This window comes from Ochotona princeps, chromosome 18 (genome assembly GCF_030435755.1).
Source record: "Ochotona princeps isolate mOchPri1 chromosome 18, mOchPri1.hap1, whole genome shotgun sequence".
Taxonomy (NCBI): Eukaryota; Metazoa; Chordata; class Mammalia; order Lagomorpha; family Ochotonidae; genus Ochotona; species Ochotona princeps.
Genome location: NC_080849.1, coordinates 46,265,274 through 46,286,451, shown reverse-complemented (window position 1 = coordinate 46,286,451; position 21,178 = coordinate 46,265,274). Strand labels below are relative to the sequence as shown.

Here is a 21,178-nt window from a genome sequence, read left to right as displayed (position 1 = left end):
ATCATGGCTCTACATTCCTACTGCCAGAGGCCCAGAGGAATCCGCACTGTGTCTCCACACCTTTGTCATTCAGTTCACAACATCTCTGCACGCAGAGACTCCGTCACTTCACACCCTCACAAGAAGGATGAACACAGTTCAAGAGCAGATTCACAGCACTTCCATTACATTTTTATAATTGCCCTCATCTATTAGTGACTATTATCACTAATCTCTGTTACTTGTTTATAAGCTAAACTTCACCAACATGTATATATGAAAATCATGGTTTGCAGATATGGGATTTGGTAGCATACATCTTCAGTTGTGGGCATCTAGCAGGACTCTTGTACGTTAAGGAGGGATTATTACGTTTTGTTTGATCAAGAAACAATTTCAGAGCACAAAACTCAACCGATTTTATGAATTTATTGGGTTGTGTCACAATCTACAATCTCATTTCATAACATTTTTATCACCTCAAAGAGAAATCTTCACATGGTCTTAGCCAAAAGGCCAAGAATTTAAAAAAAAGAAAAGAAAAGAAAAAAGAAAAAAAAAAGAAAAAAGCAGTAGGAAAACCAAGTCCCTGTGTCCACCTGTGGTCACTCCCACAGCCCCAGCTCCAAGCAACTACTAATCTACTTTCTGCTCCTGGGCCCAGCTTGGTAGCCTAGCGGCTAACGTCCTCACCTTGCATATGTTTGCCTTTTCTAGACTTTTATGCAAATGCAATAAAAATTCCAATTGCTGGGGCTTCGTGTCTGGTCTCTTCCACTGAGATTATCTTCAATTACCCATGATGTGGTGCATGTCAGGACCTCATTCCTTCTTACTGTTGCGCAGTATTCCTTGAAATGGTTATCCACTGTTTCCATTACCCACTTCCTAGCTGTCAGAGTTGAGTTTTTCCACTTGCAAACCTACTATGAACATTACCATGAACATTCAGATAAATTTTAGGTGGAAATACTTACATATTTATCTTACATATATTCCTAGAACAATGTTGCTAAGTTAAAGAGAAAACTCAATTGGATTTTTATACGAATTTTATCAAGCTAAGGTAATAATTCACATCTTTATAATACTTTGCATCCAGAAATAAATGACAGAGTTCTGTCTTTAATAAAGTGTTAGGACTTCCTTCCAGTTCTTCCTTATAAATGAGATTCCATCTTCTATAAATATATGGAAGAGGTACAGAGACAGAGTAGGAGAACTTCCATCTGCTGATTCACTCATAAGTGGCCACCATGGCCAGGGATAGGCTAGACTGCAGTTAGGAACAAGAAGCTTCATCTGGGTCTGAACCCATGTGGGTTCAGAGGTTCAAACACATAGGCCATCATCTGCTGCTTTCCCAGGCACTTTACCGGGGAACTGGATTGGAAGTGGAACAACCAGAACTCAACCTGGCACCCATGTGTTATACGGGCATCACTGGAGACTGCTCAACTTACCACATTCCACTGCCAATCTCACCACCTTCTGTCATGATTCATTTTCTGCCACTTCCCTCTTGTGCACTGATCCATTTGCTGCACTGTACAGGACAGGAAGGAATATGATAGCCACTTTTTTCTGGGTCAAGGATGCAACCATGAACAAAATGAAGCGGCTGCTTTCTTTGAGCTCACTCCCAGCTAAATGAAGGGACAATCTGCCTAAACTCTCAGAATGGTTGGTGGAGCAGTGACTGACAATGAGAAATGGAGGGATTACACTCTGGATATAGGCCAGGGATCTTTCTAGCCTGGAAACCTCTGAACTTGGCAAAAGACTGGCTCACATTCTTGAGACTGGCATTCACCTAAGGTGCAACCAACTCCTCAGGCCACAGTATGAGGAAGAGGGGGATAGACAAGAGGAAAACTGGGTGAGCCACACTCAGAAATAAAGTAAGCTGCAATAAAGCCAATGAAATCTCTGCCCACCATCTCACCAGTTTGTAGAATGTTATAATCCCTATAAATTCCTCAGGCATATTATTGCAAGCTATTGGCCTATGGGGTTAACAACACCACCAAAAAGACCTCTAAAGAGTGCTGCTGTCTATTTTTGGAGGTTATAAGAAATGTGGTAACTCTGAGAATGAGTTTCTGTTTGGAGAGACCAGTCACCAAGGGGAGAGTCATAGCATGGACTCCCAAGAAGGCAGACTGCACTCGGGCATGCTACAAGGAGAGCAGAGCTTACCAACTGTGTAAACAAGGAAGGGAGTCTGAGGTACAAGGCAGATACTCCTCTGACAGTGAGTGGAATGTGCAGGAAGGACCACCCAGCAAGTCACTTAGAAAATTTTGCAAACAACTGGTTCATCTCCATCAACCCCATACAAAGATGAAATCTACAGAAAAAAAAATCTACAGAATGAACACTGCTAATAAAATGCTGAAATAGAAATATAATGGAAGTGTTTTAGTTGGGTACAGTTGTACCATTTGGTTTCATGAAAAAGCCCATGAAATGTTTCTTCAACATTGGACCCAGGGGTTGGCTGTTGTGATACACTGGGTTAAGACACCACCTCGAACACCCCATCTCCTGTTGGAGTGTTGTTGCAGGTCCTGGCTCCTCCACTTCTGATTCAGCTTCCTGTCAACCTGCATCCTTGGAGACATCACTGATGACTCAAGTCCACAGGTCTCTGCTGTTCTGGGGATAGACCTGGAGGAAGTTCCTGGTTCCATGCTTTACCTGGCTCAGCACTGACATTAGGGAGTGAACCAACAGAGCAAAGGTATCTCTCTCTTCTCCCTCTCTGTCACTCTGCCTTTCAAATAAAAAGAGATACTCTTTAAAACAGACGGACTCAAAGTGGATTGAACCCTCTCCTTTCTTAAAGCAGGCCCTCCAGGTACCTGTCTCTTCACAGAAGGTGAAATCTTAACTACAAATAACCGGAATTCCCCTGGGGACTCTGAACTCACTTGAGTTCCCTAATTGCCAGGAGACAAGAGTAAACAGTACTCTAACTAACAAGGAAACAAAACAAAGAAGGTGCCATGGTCACCCCTAAGGCTAGAGAAGCAATAGCAAAAGATTTTCTCAGGTGAAGAAAATGTGCTAAGGGAAAAATGGCATTCAGCTGGGGAAAATGCCAACCAATACCCCTGGGGTGTTGTCCAGAGAAACAAGGTACCTAATGAGCTAAATAAACCTGAAAAGCGATGTGTTGCTGAAAGAGGCCAGAAGGGGTGCAGAGTAAGAAAGGGAACTGGTGTTTGCAGTAGTAATCACCAAGGTCAATATGCTAAGTAGCAAAAGAAAAAATAATGGCCAGTGCAGAGATTCTCAGTTTGCAAAGTACCATGATAGTTAAGACCATATTTTTAAAATTGTGTTCTTGAAAACACTGGTGTGCTAGAACTAGGTCAAGGTGTCCCAGGGTAGCTCCAACAGAATGACTGCATTCTTTTCCAATTTTTAGAAAAAAAAAATGTTCAAAGGTACAGGGTTTTAAAGCTTCGTTTCTTCTATATTTGATGTTTACTATATTTTCATGTGTGAGGATACTCTTGGATGGTTTGTGACTCAATCCAAAATCACATACACATTTAAGTATGGTATCTCATCGAGTTCTAAGAGCTCTGAGATTGTCAAGTAACTTAATCTTCTGAAGAAGTCTGAGAACTGCTAACCCAAGCAAAGTCAATGTCCAGAGCCCCACAGATCCAGACCTTGTGGCTTCTCTGTGTTTAGGATAATGTAATTTTATTGCATCTTGTTCAAATCAATGTCACCAGTTACACAAGAGGAGTAGGAAAAAAGGGTCTAATGAACATTACATAAATGACATAACGGCACTTTGAATGAGAAGATGAAGGCTCAGTGGACAGAAAAGAATCATTAAAAGTCACCTAGAACTTTGTTTAAATCACACCACTCAATATCAACTATTCAACATTATGCATTCCTTAAAGAGTATATTAATATGTATTGGGTCCAATAGGTTATGCAATATGCCCTTGAGATTTTTAAAGCTGCAAGAAAGGAAATCAAATTACCTAATTTGACTTCTCTACAACCTTTAAAAATATGGAACATGTCCCAGTATCCACCTCACCTGGGAGGAAAAGAGCTCACCCAGGAAAAAATTCAAAGAAGTCACTGTTTTGACATAGTTGAGAACCTGTCTTGCATAGAGACAGAAGCTACTAACATCTGGATGTGTCCATGGGGCAGACAAGACAGGCACAGAAAGTCAGAGTCCAGCCACAATGTTGAAATCCTGGAGTCCCCTGGCTTCCTTGGAGCTGCGAAGCCTGGCTCCATGCCCCTATCCTGGGCAGCAGCCCTCACCCGTGTCTGTGGCTGTTGCAAACTGCAGGTGCAGCTCCTTTCCTCCTAGCAAAACTGGAGCTGCAGACACTCTCTGCATCACCTGCTTCTAGGACAAGCCATTAGACAAATCTATGTTCGGAGGAGTTAGCCCTTCGGGTGGTTGTTGCAAGGCATAAGCTTCTCTAATTGTCCTTCCTTGAATTGTGTAGTTTAAGTCTTGATCATGTATGTATTTTTCTTTGCGAAATGGCAAAAACATCATTTTTCTTGACAAAAAACAAGTGGGGCTGAAACATTGATGGGTATAAAATTTCCACAAAGCATCATTTGTCTATCATTGCATCAATATTAATGTCATCAAAAGTCAGAAGCTATAAGTGATTGCGGAGAATCTGAAAGAAATCTGTGACACAACCTTACGTTGTGAGGCAGATAAACGATGCTTTTAGGCAACCGGCTGTAAATCCTCATATCTTTCTCTCCCCCCACCTCTTCTTCCTTCCCTGCCTGCCCACAGCCAATCCCTGATACTTGCAGGAAACAGCTTTGAAAAACAATAAAAATCAAGGATATTTTGAATATCAACTCTAATTTTTCTGCATGTCACTGCCAGTATACTATATCAATGTTTTGCCTATATGGGAAGATCTGAAATCACATTTTTTGCCTTGTTAAGAAATGATGTTAGTATCTCTCTCACCTGAAAAGAAATATTTGTGATGCTTTATTGCTTTTTTTGATGAAACTATGCTTCAGTCAGAAAGAAGCCAGCTCAGACTGTAAGATTTTACATCAATTCTACATTAAATTTAGTGTGTAAAATGTGTGCTTTCTCTTTTAGTATGCATGTGCACACACATACACAGAGAGCCCTAGATAGACAATAGATACATAAATGATAGATGATAGATGGATAGATAGACCCCATTTTAATCATTTGGCATATCTATAATTCTACTAAGATCAGAAGAGTTCCACTGGATAAAAATATGCTACAGATATCAATTTGATGATTTTATGTACTAGACACATGCATGCTTTATGATGATAATTTGGATAAAACAGTATTTTTTTTTATTTCACTGTATCTCTGTATTTATAATCAGGTGTTTCCATGAAGCCAGGTCATCTGAAAGTGTGAGTGTTAAAAAAAAAAGATTGGGTAGGTACCAACGGAGATTTTGTCTGGTAGTTAAGATACCCACATCCACATGGATGTGTTTGATAATCTGGCTCCAGCTCCTGATCCCAGCTTCCTGCTACTGCAGGTCCCCAGCAGGCAAGGATGATAATCAAGGCATCTGGGTTCCTGCCACCATTGCAGGAAACCTGAACTGCATTCCTGGGTCCCAGTTGTGGCCCACTGGCCCCACTGTGGGCATCTGGGAATGAACCAGCGGGTGTGAGCTCTCATTCTCTGTCCCACTAAATATGTACAGTAGCTCCCCTTCAGATGTAAATAGAATTCCTCGTTGTGACCATTTGTTTCCTTGATGCTCATCATCTTTAGATATTAAGATTCTAGAGTCATGTCCACTTATTCAGCAGTGGGGATTCCAAAACTTATTCCTCAGGTCAAAGGGGTCTGCCACTGGTAGGACTCATATGATGGCCCCAGTGGTTTGTGAGAGAGACCTAAATAAACATAAGCCTAATCCAAAGCACATTGACTCTAGCATTGTGAGGTGAGAGTGAAGACCAGGAAGTCCCTTGACACTTGAGACCTTTGGGATACTACAAAGCCAATGTGAAGCGCCTTACTCTGTTTGCTGGGTCGGACCTTGACTTACTAAGCAGTTTTTTCTCTTTGTTGCATCTCCAATATCAGTTGTAGTGCCTATATAGGTAATGAGCACTCTAGAAATATTCACTGCCTGAACAACACCTCACAGCATCCATGTCAGATCCCAAGCATCTACAGGGCCATTCTATGGTTTCTAGAAAGACCAGATCTAGGAACTGTGATGTGATCAGATGGGGAACATGTGCACGGCAAGGACTGTCTGTCCTCCATTGATTATCTGGAGTTGCTTTTTAGGGATCATGGAGATGATTGGGAACAGAATGCCCCCTCCCTATTCCCACAGCCTGTCACATTCCCTCACAACTACCTTGAAACAGAAGAGTTGAAGCCACCCTTTATAGACAGCACAACTTATTCCAAGACTTAAGTAACGTGTTTAACATCATAAGGCTGGGAGGGCAGAGTTACTTGAATACAAATGGTCTGAATCTCAAGAGTAGAATATAAGTGGGCTTTTAGAAAGCTGCTCAGGCCCCAAATCCACTAGGCCTCATGCTACCCGGAGGATAACTTCATAAACCTGCCTGAGTCACCAGATTTTAACTTTACTTTTCTATGTGAGCTAAAAGTGAAAGTGTGTTTCTCCAAGAAAAACATTTGGTTACAGATATTACATCCATCCAGGGTCACTACACACACACACCCTATGTTAGGACAGTAAACATGGGGAGAGGGTAAATCCCTCAAAGTGCACATGAGTCAACTGCGTGTCCTGATAAAAATGTAGATTTTGAAACAGCAGGTATGGGATGGAACCCAAATGTCTGCATCCCTAACAAGTGTCCTGGCGATGCTGAAGCTACCGGTCCTTCAACCACACTTAGGAGCAAATGCTAGAGCAGCACCTGGACGGTCCCTTCCCACTTGTATTTAGTTACCTTTGTCAAGGGCGTGCATGGCCACCTACATGCTGTGCCATCACATCTTCCCTGTCACCTCACATGTCTCAAACCTATCAGAAAGGCAGCATCTTGAACATTCCTTTTCCCATGGCCAGTCCTATCCCTGGCCTCCCCTGACCAAAATCCATTTCAGATTCACAGGTGGGGAGGATCAGATACAGGAGGCTTTGTTTTTGTCCCCCAGGGAGCTAGTTTTTTTTTTTTTTTTTCATTATTCTAGATTTTACTCTTTCACAGTGCACTGGCCCCTAATTAGTTTTCAATGGATCTGATGATAGATGCTACGCTAGGAAGACCACGCCCTCTAATGGTTTTCTTTCCCTAGGAATGCCTTCTTGTGGTTGGTTCCTTTTTAGCTTTTGGTTCTCGGTGAAATGTCACTCCTTGGTGAGGCCTTCCCTGGATATCCAATCTGAATTCTTTTCTCATGCTGCCCCTTTACCAGTCCCAGCATTGACTTTTACATTTTTCATGACATTCGTCAACATTTCAAATTTTCTGGATGCTCTAGTGAAGTAACAGCAATTAGGCTGTCTGGGTCACATATTGGAGACCTGGGTTGGATTCCTCACTCCAGTTTCTGATTCCAGCTTTTCTACCGATGCAAACCCCGGGTCGCAGCAGTGACGGCTCAAGTAACCGAGTCCCTGCTACCCACGTGGGAGAGGGCTACTGAATTCAGCAGCCCTGCTTTGGCATCTGAAGAGTGAACCAGTAGAAGAGATAAAACTCCCTCAACCTTCCTCTCAAACAAACACATATTCCAAAGTTTGAGATTTTCTCAACTTGATGATGACTTGTTTCCTACCACCTGCCCCTACTCTTGGTCCTGTTCACTTATCCTCCAGGATCTAGCAGAGCCCCTACAACATAGTAGGAACTCCATAAATCCTTGCAGCGTGAAATACAGCAACCACAATACAGCCTACACAGGAGAATGCTTGCTGCAACCATCAGAGCTCTGTCCCTGTAGTAGTAATATTGTATCTTACTTCTGAAAAGTAGTTCTTTGCTTCCTCTTTCCTGCTATGTACCCACAACAGCTTACACCACAATTAATTTTGGAAGGAAATCAGTTGCATGTCTAAGTTACTATTAGTGCTCAGTAAGACAAGCCATTTTTCTGCAGTGTTCACAGATCACACAAAATAATACAAGCACTAGGAATATGGACATTTAGGATATGCTTGGGAAACACAGGGCAAAATTAGCTGTGGGTTACTTCTTGGCTCCTCATGGCTGGGACCCTGTCTGCAAACCTTCAGCAAGTGCAGCTTTGATCTGTCAACACACTCCAGTTCCCCAGCGCAGACCTCAATTATTTCGCAAGGCACAGGATCCAGCTTTGATGGTGCACAAGGAAAATGGTGGAAAATTTCAGGCTATCAGGGAAAATGGAATGTACGAAAATGAACCTACTTATAAAACACCCCCTGGTAGGTCTCTAATTGAGAGTTTGGCTGTTTGGAATATTAAGAGTGAATGGAGTTGAAGACAGAGATGAAGGCTGTCATTGTCACTGGCCATTTACCTGGAACAGAGGGTTAAGACCCACTCTGACACCTCCTGGGGAGGGCTCTTGGACTCCGCAGCACTTCTTCCCCTCCCGCTTCTTGGTGGAAACATCCCGGTGTGGACTTTTGTGATACTTCCTAGAAACAGCAGCCATGGGCTTTGGCATGACCTTGACAATAACCTGAGTTTATCCTTAGTTTTGAAGCTGGAGCTTTTAAAGTGAGGCTGAGTTCTCGCTCTTTAGATGCCCATGTGTGGGACCCTAGGGACTGGAAGTAGAAGTTCAGTAATGTTCCTCAGGGAGGGACTAGCAACATAAACCGCATAAGTTCCAGCTGGAGAAACACCACTCTCAGGTTTTGTGGTTCTGCTGTTCTCCCTGGGTCTGGCTAGGTGTTCTCTACTTCCGCCTCTTCTGTTCCCAGAGAAACCTAGTGAAACTTCCATGCACTTCTGTCCTTCCCAGGTGCCTTGAAACCAGTGTGACGCTACCAGTACATTGCAGAGGGGTGGCAGAGAAAACACAAGATGCTCCGCTAAATCTGAATATCAACAAAGCAAGAAATAGGTTCTGCTGGAAGTACACCCCGTACAGACGCTGTTAAATCTACTGAGTCCAGTTGTGTGCTTAGCTTATTGTCTTATTTTGCCAGGCCTCTCTGTCCTTCCGGTTTCTATTGGCAGAGATATGAAAAGGATAACCAGGAACAACGAGGAAGAGTGAGAGACCAATTGCTTCACTTCCAACCGTTCAGGTTTCTTTCTTCATAGGTAGTGATGTCATACAAAGACAGGAGAGACATTCCTGCAAAGGGCTTCAACTGCCGGTCTAGAGAATATCCAGTTTTGCAAACTTAACTCCAGAGGGACACGAGTGCCAGGAACGAGCCTGGTTCACTGCAACATGGGCAAAGGAGCGATAGAGAAGCTGTGCTCAGCCCTGGTGAGGTCACTGAGCCCACGTCCTGGGGAAAGCAACACATCGTTCCCAGCAGAGGACCCCGTAGTCCTAGTTCCAAGAGATGAAGTGCAGAGAGGGTCCCTGAGGGTCCCACAGAGTACAAACCAAATAGAGGAGAATGGTATCAGCTGTGAGATGTTAGGGCTAAGGTCACGGCTAAGTGTCACGAATGTTTTCCATATGCTAAATCTGTTGCTGTGAGACGGGCATCAGAGATATTACCCCATTCCATGCGGGGAAACTGAGGCAGGGAGTAATCCAGTTCCTTAACTAAAGTGGCACAGGAGGGGACACACTGGCTCCAAGCTCCACAGCACCTGTTTCCATTAGCTGAAGCCTCTCCAGAATGAGGTGTCCACAGCATGGGCAGCACACTCTTGGACACAAGAGGGTGTGAGTGGGCCAGCACAGACCATGGTCTGATCTTAAGCCGCCTGGTCCTGCAGCCAGGGCAGGTGGATGAAACAATCAGGGGCAGTGAATGAGTTGTGAATAAGTTATGAATATATGGTTTCAGGAGGCTTTGAAAAAAAAGTGCAAGGTTATGGGTCAAAGTTTAATCCAGCCCCTATCTCTCTCTCTGCTGCTATACATTCTACACGTCATGCCACGCTCTGAGCTCTGGAGACACCCGTGAATTATCAGGATTGAGCAGCCTCAGCCCTCGGGTCTTCAGCGGGGTGAAAGTACTCCCCCCTAATCTCAGAGATCTTCTGAACAGAAATGGCCAGTGAAATTAGAAACAGGAATTCCAGGAGGGTCGAGAGGCTGGTTGTTCCTGTACAAATCACACCTGACTTTAAAAAAAAAAAAAAAAAAAACAAGCAAACACAAACAAAAACCCAACCTGGGAATGGATGTTGATCCTAAATTACAGAGGGTATGAAGGACTGCCCTGGAAACAGAGGTGATCTGTTTGATTTCCTCTGATACCCTGAGCTGAAAACAGAGAAAATTACTGAACGTGATAACACTCAGGTTAAATGGAACAGCACAAAGTTGCAGCCAAAAGCTCAGTTGGGGAGGAAGTCTCTGAATAATAAACCATAAATTTCCTTGCAGTCGTCAACATAAGAACAAGCCAGTTATGTCCCAAGGCCCAGTGGGTCTTGAAAACATTCTTTTCTTCTCCAAATCCCTAAAATTAGTTTTAAATGTGCAAATGACAGCTATAATTTATGCAGCAATGTGAAACTATTACAGCCTTAATCCACCTAAAACCCTAATGAAGTTCTGCAATATGATTTTTGTTTATACAGCCCAGAAAACAGGATGGGAACTGCCACCTATGGCCCCTGGCAGCCAGCTGTGCAGTGAAATGAAGCCGCAGGCCCAATCTGGTGCAAAACACCAGATTATTATCAGGAGTCGACAAATCGGGAAGTCTGGAGCCAAAGTTGCTGTCAAAAACAACTAGAACCAGTCGAGCTATTTCTCCTTTGCAGTGACATCTTTGCAAGGAAAGAATTCAATGTGGGACATCAAACGTCCCTTTATTAGGACTTCTTAATGTTCTGAATTGAAGCAGGTGGAAGGAGGGAGGCTCTGAACACTCCAAAGGTAACACAGACAAGGTCACTTAGCTGGGGTGCCATAGCCGCCTTCAAACAGACAGGTGCACCACTGTCTTCTAGAAATTGCACCTCCTCCCCCATCCCCTCCCACTTCCCCACTTCAAACTACTAAACCTGTGTCTTTCATTCTTAATTTGAAAAGTGTATGCTCAGGGCTTCAACATAAGGAAATGCTGCGTAGCTTGGGAACAATCCTATAACCACAGTGTGGGCAACAAAGCTCTCCGTTCTGGGCTTTGTGGACCCCTACGCAGCAAAACTCAGGGTGTTCAATATCCCTCCCTCCAAATATTTCTTTCTGGATTGCAGACTCCACTTGCTTGTCTGCCCTCTCTTCCTGAATCTTGGCTGCCTCATTTCAATGGATAATTGAAATCTTTCTTACTTTCTCAATACTCCATGGGGAAATTCCACTTTGCAATTCTCTTTGGCCTGTCTTTTTTTTTTTTTTTTTTTTTTTTTTTTTTTTTTTTTTTTTTTTGACTTTGCAGTAGACACAGAGGGATGAGCTAGGAAAGAGCATGTCTCTCTCATTCTTTCCTTCTCCCTGTTTTAAATGACGTAGGGAGTTTGGACACCCTCCCTTCCCCCACCTCTCCCCTCGCCCCCCATGCTAACCTGATTCCTGGAGAATGATAGTTTTCCTGCGCGCTGGCCAATGACAGCGCCCAGCAACAAGAGCCCAGAAGCCCCGTGTAACCTCAGAGAAACCCCAGCTGCCCATGCCCCGGGGGGAGTCGCTGCGGTCCCGCTGGGGCGCGCACAAAACCTGGCTTTGCTGAAGCTTGGTAGCCTGGGAGGCTTCCCACGCGTCCCGCGGTGCGCCCAGCCCCGCGGGGGTGACTCCCCTCCGCCAAGGCCCTAGGGAGTTCGCCGAAGGACAACTCACTGTGTTCGCCGGGCGTCCACACTGCAAACTCCCAAGCGGGAAAGGGGCAAAGCCGAGGTTGGGGCGCGCAGACCAGCAGAGGCAGCCAAGGAAGAGGGACGGGAGGGCTTGGTGGACTGGCGTCCGGGACTCCTCTCGGACCCCCTGGGGACCCCATCGGGCAGGGCCCAGCCTTTTCTCTTGCACTCCTCGACCCACAGCTCAGACAGGTAGTTGGCTCAGAAGGCACCGAGCTGCCTGCAGCAGCAGGCGGCGGTCTCGGGGCGCACCCGAGGGGACCTCCAGTGCACCAGCTAGCGCCTCTCCCCCCCACTCCACGGCGCCGCGCTTCCGAAGGGGCGGGCGGCCGCGGGAGGAGACCAGGGTTGTGGGGGCGACCCGAAGACCGGTGGAGGGGGTGAGGGCGGGACGGGAGGGGGCGGGGGCGGGGCGGTGGGGGTGGGGGCGCACGGGCCGGCGCGCCGGGCCAGTACCGACTGCCATCCTGCCGCAATATCCCTGTGTCATGGCTCCGGTCTCTTAGCAACGGCGCCAGTCCGGCCGCCCCTAGCCGCCGCCGCCGCCGCCGCGGGCTCAACTCCACCCGGCGGAGCCCAGCGCGCCGCAGCCTCACAACAGAGGCTCAAGGACCGGGGACCGCTCGGCCGCAAGCGCCCGCCCGAGAGCGACACGGGGAGGGGTACGGGGCGCAGGAGTAGGAGGAGCGGCGCGGGAGAGGAGGGCTCCGAAGCAGGATGCGGGATGCGGAGGACCTGACACTTCTTGGAAACTCTTGGAAATGGCTCCCGCCACTGCGCCGGAGGGGGCTGCGAGCCCGGGGCGGACGATCGCCCCCGCGGGGCTGCTGAGCCGCGCTCGCACTGAGCCCGTGCAGCCGTCCCCGCGCTCCGCCGTCGGCTCGGGCTGAAAAAGTTTCTCCATGGTTCCTTTGTGTCGCCCGAGCGCCCGCTGGCCAGCCGCGAGCTCCCCCGCGCTCCCTGGGTAAGTGAGATTGTTTGCTTCGACTGCTGCCATTTTGAGCAAATCTGCCGGGGCTTGCTCCCTTGGCCGACCCTCCCCAGCTCTCCCGGCTCGCCAGCCACTGCCCGCCTGGCTGGGGGTCCTGGAAAGCTTTTGCCCGGGCGGGCTACCCGCGATGCGCTGCCCCGCACGCACAAAGCGAGTCCATGTTCGGTCTCACTTTGCTCCTGCCTGTCTGGGTTCCAAAGGCGGACTTGGAGCTGCTGCACTCATGTGACTCCAGCCTGAATAAGCAGACCCAAAAAGACGGGGCCGGGGTTGCGCTGCGCTGCTTGCCAGCCCAGGAGGGACCCGGGGGTTCCGAGGGCCGGGGTTCTACGCTGGGCGCAGCAGGACATGGAATCACAGCCCTCCCCGCGCAGGGCTTCATCCACCCTTGAGCGGAGAACTTGAATGTCTCTCTTGGAAGCAGTTGTATTTTTAGACACCCCTTCTTTGCTTCCCCATCCTCCATTCCTTAGCGGCAGGAGGTTTCAGCTCCAGGCAGCGAATTGCGAGGGTAGCCGCCCTCTGCTGCCAAGTTTGTTTTCTTGCTAGGGTCTCCGGGAAAGCCCTCTAAGAAGGTCCCTTGTGGGCAGCTGACCCTGGTCAGCATCTGGTGGCAGATGGTGATCCCATCAGAAGGAGTTCTGCTTTCATTTAGAAAGGACTGGGGAATGAATGACTGGCAACTGGGCTAATTCTAAAGATTTTCTGGGAAGGATTGCTGAAAGGCATCTTTACCTTCCTGACCTACCACCCCAGCCCAAGCTGCCTTGCTGAGGAGACAAACAGGCATCGCCATGCACCTTGTTTGGTCCCTCCCCCCGCCCCCCAAACAGGCTCACAGTCGGTGGGAGTCTGGGTTTGTTCCCAAGATGTCTGGTCCTTCAAGGCTTGCGAAGATGACCATGGACATCCAGACTGTAAATGATGCTGGAGTCCAGAGACCAGCTAAGGCTGCAGCCTCACCATAACTCTGCTGACTTTCAGAAGGTGGTGGGTAGACATTAAAATCTTTTTGATTATCACTGTTTTAAAGTAACCTGTACCTACAGGTGAAGCTCTTCCTTTAGGCAAAATTTTTAAGTTTATCAATGGATTCTGTCTCCTGACTGAGTCTCTCTTTCCCCCAAAGCGCAACTAAGTTCTGAGGAGATGTTGATGTGCAAAGAGCTCTTGATGATTTGCTTGCAAACCCACAGAGCGGAGCTGGCATGTTCTGGAGGCATGGAGGGACTCAAGGGTTCAAGCTTTTTACCCAAGCAACAACTGAAAGCAGAATTCCACCCCAGCAAGCTCATATTTTCCAAGAGTAATTTATTCTAAAAAAAAAAAAGCATTATCTCAGAAAGGATAAAATACCAAGAGGCTTGTGAGTGGTATCTTCAAATTCAGCTTTATACAAGGCCCTTAATTTTAGCATCTCTATTATAGGAGAGGACACAACAAATGGAATTTAAAAAAAAATGCTTTACTCCAAGAACCCAGCTGGATTGAGATTTCTAGAAGCTGCCACATAGCCAGGAATATCCACCAGTGACTTTTTCTGCCAAGGTGTTACTGCAAACAGGTAAACAAGCTTCCTGAGGACCAGCCCTAGCGTGTGGCCACCCTCCCCCTCCGAAACATGACCTCACGAGAGAAGGATGAAGAACACAGCTTTCACTTGCGGAAATGTTATTCTGTAAACCATCATTAGGAAGTGGACTGTCTTACCTAGTTAATTGCTTACTCATTTGAATACTGAGATGCTAAGGGGTGCTGTTTGCTAATAAAGGGTCAGAAAGCTATCATGGCAGAGGGCTTTTTTTTTTTTCATTATTTTTTAAACCCTGCAATTTCTCCTTGTTAGAAAGAAGGTCTTTCTCTCAGAGAGTCTAGGGGACTTCTCACAGCCCCTGAGGCAATCTCTCTTAAAGGGAGCTCCTCCAAGGGAGAGGAGGAGGCCAGAGACAAGAGCTCAGTTACATAAGCAGTTACCTAAAACTAAATATTCCACCCCAAGAAGCTGTCCAGATGTTGCTGAGTGTAGAGGAGAAGGTGGAGAGAGGGCTCTGCTTACTGTTAGCTGTGGCAACCAGAACTGACGGCAGACCACTTGGTGAAGGGAGTTACTGTCAGAATATTGGTTATCATTCTGGGACTTCCCCAGCAATGAAGTGCCTATTGATCATGTGGAGTAAACAAGCCATGTGCCTGCTGGTCTATAACCTTTCATTGTCACCCAGCGGCTTGAAGTCTCCTCCCTAGGAACTAGGAACTTGCCTGGATGTTTCGGTAACTTTGGACTGCACATGGACAAATTCTTCACTTTAGGGACTGGAAACTCCCCCCGACCTTGTGGTACGCATCTCTGTGGGAGGTTTGGCCTTTTCAGCAAGATAAAAACACAGGCTCTTGCCAGCGCATCCTCAACCACTGCCTTGAGTGGTTGTGTTTTTGCTAGTGATGGAAACTCCCCTGGTTGCCAGCCAGCAGGGCTTGGCATGGACATCACCCATGAAGTATGTGGGTGCAGGGATGAGGAGGGGATAGAGTATCTTTCCGCCAGATGGTCATTTGGTCGCCGACGCCCCTGGTCTCTATGCACTTGAGTTCCTGAGGGAACGCCCTGACGTGGGGCTGCGCACATAGTGGGGCAAGGGCAGAGCGTGGGATGTTGCTGCAGCCCGGCTGACACCCTCTGTCTTGTTTGCTTTACAGCAGAAGGAGGCGGCAGAGGAACAGTTAGTGGGCAGCTGGCATCCCCCGACCCTGCAGAAGTCTGTGCCCCAGGCCTAGCGCTACACTCCACACCTGTCCGCCATGATCGCCACTGGTGGCCTCCTGAGGATTTCGGCCAGAAAGCAGGATCCCCTGCGCCCCCCAAGCCAGGTCCCCAAGCGCAAGAGGAAAGCCAAGAAGCGCCGCAAGAATGACGTGGTGGTGGTGAAAGGCAAGCTCAAACTCTGCTCCATCTCCGGGCTCATCGCCCTCTGTGGGATCCTGGTGCTGCTGGTGGGCATAGCCATGGCGGTGGTGGGCTACTGGCCCAAGGCCAATGGGGCCAGTAAGGAAGGTAATAAACCGCTACCGCCCGCGGGCAGCGGCCACCGAGTCCACGCCATGGTCAACAGCAGCAACGGCGGCCCAGAGCGGCCTGGGAGCGTTCACCCAGGGATTGCAGGCGAAGTCAACTCCAGTTCCGTGGGTGCACCCAGGTCCACGCCTCCAGCGCGATCAGCAGCACCATCACCTTCCTCCTCCAAGTCGGCAGGGTTCTTCTTCCGCATCTTCTCCGGTTACCTGCACTCGGACAAGCTCAAGGTCTTTGGACCCCTCATCATGGGCATCGGTATATTCCTCTTCATTTGCGCCAACGCCGTGCTCCACGAGAACCGGGACAAAAAGACCAAGATCATCAACCTGAGGGACCTCTACTCCACCGTCATCGATGTGCACAGCCTGCGCGCCAAGGACTTGGCCGCAGCCGCCGCCGCCGCCGCTGCAGCTGCTGCCTCCTCCTCGTCCGCCCCCGCAGCGGCGCCCTCCGGGGCTCCGCCGCTCAACGGCTTCCTCAGTTACGTGCAGTCGCGGGGCCTGGAGCTGAAACCCGGGAGCTGTAGTGGTGCCGGGGACGCCTTCGGGGCGGCCGCGATGCTGAGCAGGGGCTCCTGGCCCCACCCCACAGCGCTGGGCGGGAGTGGCGGCGGCGGGGCCAGAGGCTCAGCATCTCCTCCCGACCTGGCTTCATCCCCGCGTGGCCCGCGGGAGCCCCCGGGCCTGGCCGAGGCGGTGTACAGCATATACCGCGAGCGCTCCAGCGTGGCCGCCCGGCGCCGGGCCGCCGCCAGCCGCAGCAGCAGCCCGGCGCGCTGCAGCCCACCCGAGAGCTGGGGGCGCCAGAGTACCACCAGTTCCATCGTGGGCTCCTCGCTGAGCGCCTTTGCGCTGGTGCCCTTGCAAGGGGACCACAACAGGGACGGGGATACGGAGGGCACGAGCTGCAGCTGGCCGAGGCCGCCCGGGGAACGCGGCTCCCGAGAGATCCCGCAGGGCGAGCTTGACTTGAGTTTGAGCGACCTCCGTGGTGCGGAGGGCGGCGCGCACTGGGCGCATGGAGAGCCGGAGGAGCCTGAGGGCGCGGCAGCGGCGCGCACCGCCAGGGGTCAGGGCAGGCGCTTGCCCAGGACCGGCAGGTATGCGGCCCTGCGACGCCGCAGCACCAGCGGGCTCCCGGACTACCGGGCACCGCCGTCGCCCGAGCCTCCGCCCTCCCCGCGCGGCCCCGACCCAGACTCCAGCCTCCCAGGCCCAGCCACTCCATCCCCATCCTCGCTGCGGCGGGAGGACTCGCCCCCTGCAAGGCGGGACTCGCAGAGCTCACAATCCGATGACCCATCCAGCAGCAATAAGGGCTACACCCCGCTGCGGGAGACTGGCACCTCCTTGGAGTCCGTGGTGGACGTAGTAACCAGTGAAAGGCAAGGTTGTGAGGTCACCGCCACAGCTGCGGAGCAGGGCACCCCGGAGGGTCCCAACCAAGAGCCGCCCGTGGCCGAGCCATTGCAGCAGGTGCAGAAGCAGTTTACAAACCAGGAGAAACTCTTCCTGATCTCCCGCTCTCATGCCTTGGAGGTGGAAGAGGAAGTGGAAAACACCGGCGTTTAGTGTGGAAAGCAGCGAGGCGAGGGCTGCCCACTCCAGGCAGCGCGCTGCTAGGTCCCTGTTTCCTTTGTGGACTGATCCGAGGAATCCATTCAATATCCAAAGAGCTGCAGAATGTTATCCTTGAGTCGTGTTCACAAATTCCTGTAGATAACTCCAAGCAATTTTTTAAAAGACAAAGCAAACTAGTCTTTTTATGTCCGATGGTGATTGTATGTTCCATGAAAACCAAATGTATTAAAAGGTCAGCAATCTAGTTAAAAATCTAGATTAAAGTCCCTTAATTTTCTTAGGATGAAAATGATATATTTTTTGACGGTAACTGTGCACTTCACGCCAAGTTATGATTATTATCATTATTTTGATCCTTTATTTCCCTGACTCCTAGCCTCTGCCGCGGGTTTTGTCCATAGCTGCTTGTGAATGACAAGCTTTTTTCTCCCTCCCTTTGCGGAGTGTAAGAGTTTGTCTCAGTTTTCTTAGAATTGTTCTTACTAAACGATGTCAAAGCCAAAAGCATGAGTAATCTGGAAAGAGCACTGTCCTTGCCCCAGCCCCCTTCTCTCCGCTCATGCGAATGTCCAAAGGCCTCCTTAGTTTTAAAAAGGGTGTTTTGCATTTTGCAACAGGGTATGCTGTAGCGGCTGAGGGGGCCAGGAGCCAGATGGACTGTTACTCTCCTAAATTCACAGTAAACATCAGGTACACCATGCTTTAACGAGTATTATCACACCTGTATGGAAAATAGCATTAATATTTAAAATCTTTTTTAATAAAGGAAGTTTCCAAACAAACAGTTAAACACAATATTGCCTCATTTTGCCTTGGAACGAGTGCTTCTAAAACACAGTCAGCAATTAACAGTTCATCTGGTGGATCAAAACTATTTTGCTGTGACGCTGCCGCTGTGAGGGTGACGGTAGCTGTCTTCACAGCGTGTTCAGCATCATCACTGCTCAATTTCCAGTGTATTTTGACTTAGGACACAGGGTAGTATTTAGCGTTAGGGAATTTCTCTTTCAGCTAGAATGCAGCATTAGATCGAGAGTTGTTCTCTGTACTGCTGCTAGTATACCTTGGAGTATTCATTTACTTGAATCCCTGGGCTTAATGCTCTCTTCCCATCCTCTTGGGTTTCACTCTTTGATTCTAAATTCATAGTTTCAGTTCCATGGCTAATAAAGGCACAAAGGTGATGTTCTGGTCATCTAGTAGATCATTTGCACCTCATCTGATCAGAGGTCAGCTGGCAGATTTGCAGTAACAGTGGACGGAGTTACAATGCTGAGGTTTCTTCCGCGGAGTGTGAGCTGAGCCTCTTGGAAACGGTTCTGTTTTCTTTTGGCCATACAGGTTCCTCAGTGAAAGGCAGCCAAAACTGCACTGCAGGAGGTTGAAATACAGCTTGTAGAGGAGAGTCGGAAAGTGGTGGACGTGTTGGTCTCTGTGGGAGAAGCAGTTAGTTCTGTGGAAAGAGTGCAGACTCAGACCTGAGACTGGACCCCACTAGCTGAGATGTAGCTTTCCACCTGGCACAAGCCACAAACCTGCTATAGGTGTTAGCCATCTGCTGTGTAAACTGGATGTACTTCAGTGAGTCCATGAAAAAAAGGGAACTAAAATAGAAGTTTTGCTTTGGTGCAAACCCCTCTGGAAATCTATGCATGATTTTTTTCCTCAAAAGTATACTACTAGACACACCTACTAGAGATGTGAAATGCGCAGAGCAGGGAGGAGGGTACTGAGCTGTGCAGAGCCTGGCCAAGTGGAAGGCCCAGAGGCTGGATTCCCTGAGTGGCAGTTATCTTAGCGAGCTGTCAGAGCCGTGATGCAGAAAAGGAGGTCTCCCCCCAACTTTGGTTCCAGCAAGCCTCAACTGAAATCTGGGATAGCCACTCATTATCTGCACAACCTTAGACAAATCACTTAATCCGTCTGGGCCTCTGGTGAATAATATAATCTCTATGATCCCCGTCAGCTTTAAAAGCCTTACTTAGAGTCAGAGTATTGGTTTTGCCTAGTTTATAGTCATATATGCGCACATTCTACTTAGCAAAGAGTGAGGGTATTTCATAAACTATTCTATTTGATAACAAATCAACTGGGGGTCTAGTCTATTTCCAGATTGCATCTGCTTTCAGCTAATTACTCATGTCAAAGCTGCAGATTCTTGTATGGGGCTCTTCTATATGGCGACAAGGTTTCACTTGTAAGAGTGGGAAGCAGGGGTCATGAGCCCTCCAGGTGGTACTGCATTATTAATTGTCCAATGTCATTTCCAAGAAACTGTCAAATGTCCCTAAGTTTTCCCTTCCATTGCCCTTCCTCTACTCCCATGGATACACTGAGAAAGCTAGCTATTTGTTTAAAAGGACAAAGTTATTCTCCTCAGAAAATGCAGCAGAGGACAATCAACAAATAACAAAGCACTAAGAGAGGTCGAAGCTAAAATTTTCATCCCAGATGAACTTTAGAAAATTTTGCCTGACTAGATATTGATGGCTTCTTTGCATTAATTCAGTGGGGAAACAAAACATTTAGCTCATTTTGGTCTCAGACACCCAGGCCTTCTGGAATGAAATAACCTCAGTAAACTTAGTTCCGTACAAGTCATATCTGTCTTAACTAGGGTGCAGATGTAACCAGACTGCCTTCCTGGGACATGAAAAAGCTGAGTTCAGTTTTCCAAATCCTGAGAGGAACTTGAGATTTCCTGGGACTTCAGAGAGAATTCTCAGAATTGAAGATGTTAATAATTCGCAGTCTTAGCTCTCAGAGGACTAGAAATCTTCAGCTACAATCACCCAGATTAACTTTTTATTGTAGGTCATGCGCTGCTCCACAGCTTTAAATTATCTCAACCAATCCTTTCAGCAACTCTGTTACAGAAAGATTATCATCCCAGAAACACACAGAGTGGGGAGTGTAGAGCAAACACTTGCCCTGGACTCCACATCTGGCAAGCAGTGGAGTCAGGGTTTACTCAGTTTTGAGAATATATGGGCTTGTTGGCAGATGTTAGCTGAAATTGACATTTCTGTAGGCTGTGGAAATATCATGTCTCCTTAGCTTCCCACTACCCTTCTTTTCCAGACCCACTGTTGGAGATAGGCCGAGATGTGTTGGAATGTACAGTTAGGTCAAAAGCTGGAGTTACTGATGATCTTTTGCATACACGTCTTCTTGTAACTTTGTATCCTTAATTCTACCCAGTCATTGGGTACAAAGGGGCCTTATGGATCATGACTTAGTCTCACCTTCATTTGTAAATAAGATCGCTTAGAGTGACAAAGATTTGTTTAGAGACAGACAATAAGGCAGAACTAGAATGTCCCAATATTTGCAACAACTGACAATTTTTCCTTCATTTTTATAGGGTCCTAGCCGAGTGACCTTACACAAACACTCATTCTCTTGTTTCCACCTCCTGTTCCAACAGAAATAACAAGGGTACCTACCGGGCTAATAACAGCCTTGGCACGTAAAGGATGTTAACAAAAGCTTTGTTGGCTTTAGTTAAAGTAGAATCCATTCCTAAGCAGAATTATTTCATGCAGCTGTCCTTTTTTGTTAGTAGAATAATTTCAGGTCTAAAAATCTAACATGTAAGACAATATT

General features: G+C 47.9%; 1 protein-coding gene across 1 annotated transcript; it reads left to right on the top strand.

The window, feature by feature from the left end:
• Window positions 1-12,404: 12,404 nt before the first annotated feature.
• TMEM200C (transmembrane protein 200C) lies at window positions 12,405-18,357 on the top strand. The gene is made up of 2 exons (XM_004579634.2): window positions 12,405-12,892; window positions 15,617-18,357. The coding sequence occupies exon 2, from the start codon at window positions 15,719-15,721 to the stop codon at window positions 17,561-17,563; it is 1,845 nt and encodes a 614-aa protein (XP_004579691.2). The 5' UTR covers window positions 12,405-12,892; window positions 15,617-15,718; the 3' UTR covers window positions 17,564-18,357.
• The last annotated feature ends 2,821 nt before the right edge of the window (window positions 18,358-21,178 follow it).

Excerpts from the sequence above, each read along its gene's own strand:
- TMEM200C (XM_004579634.2), top strand. The coding sequence starts at position 15,719 with ATGATCGCCACTGGTGGCCTCCTGAGGATTTCGGCCAGAAAGCAGGAT.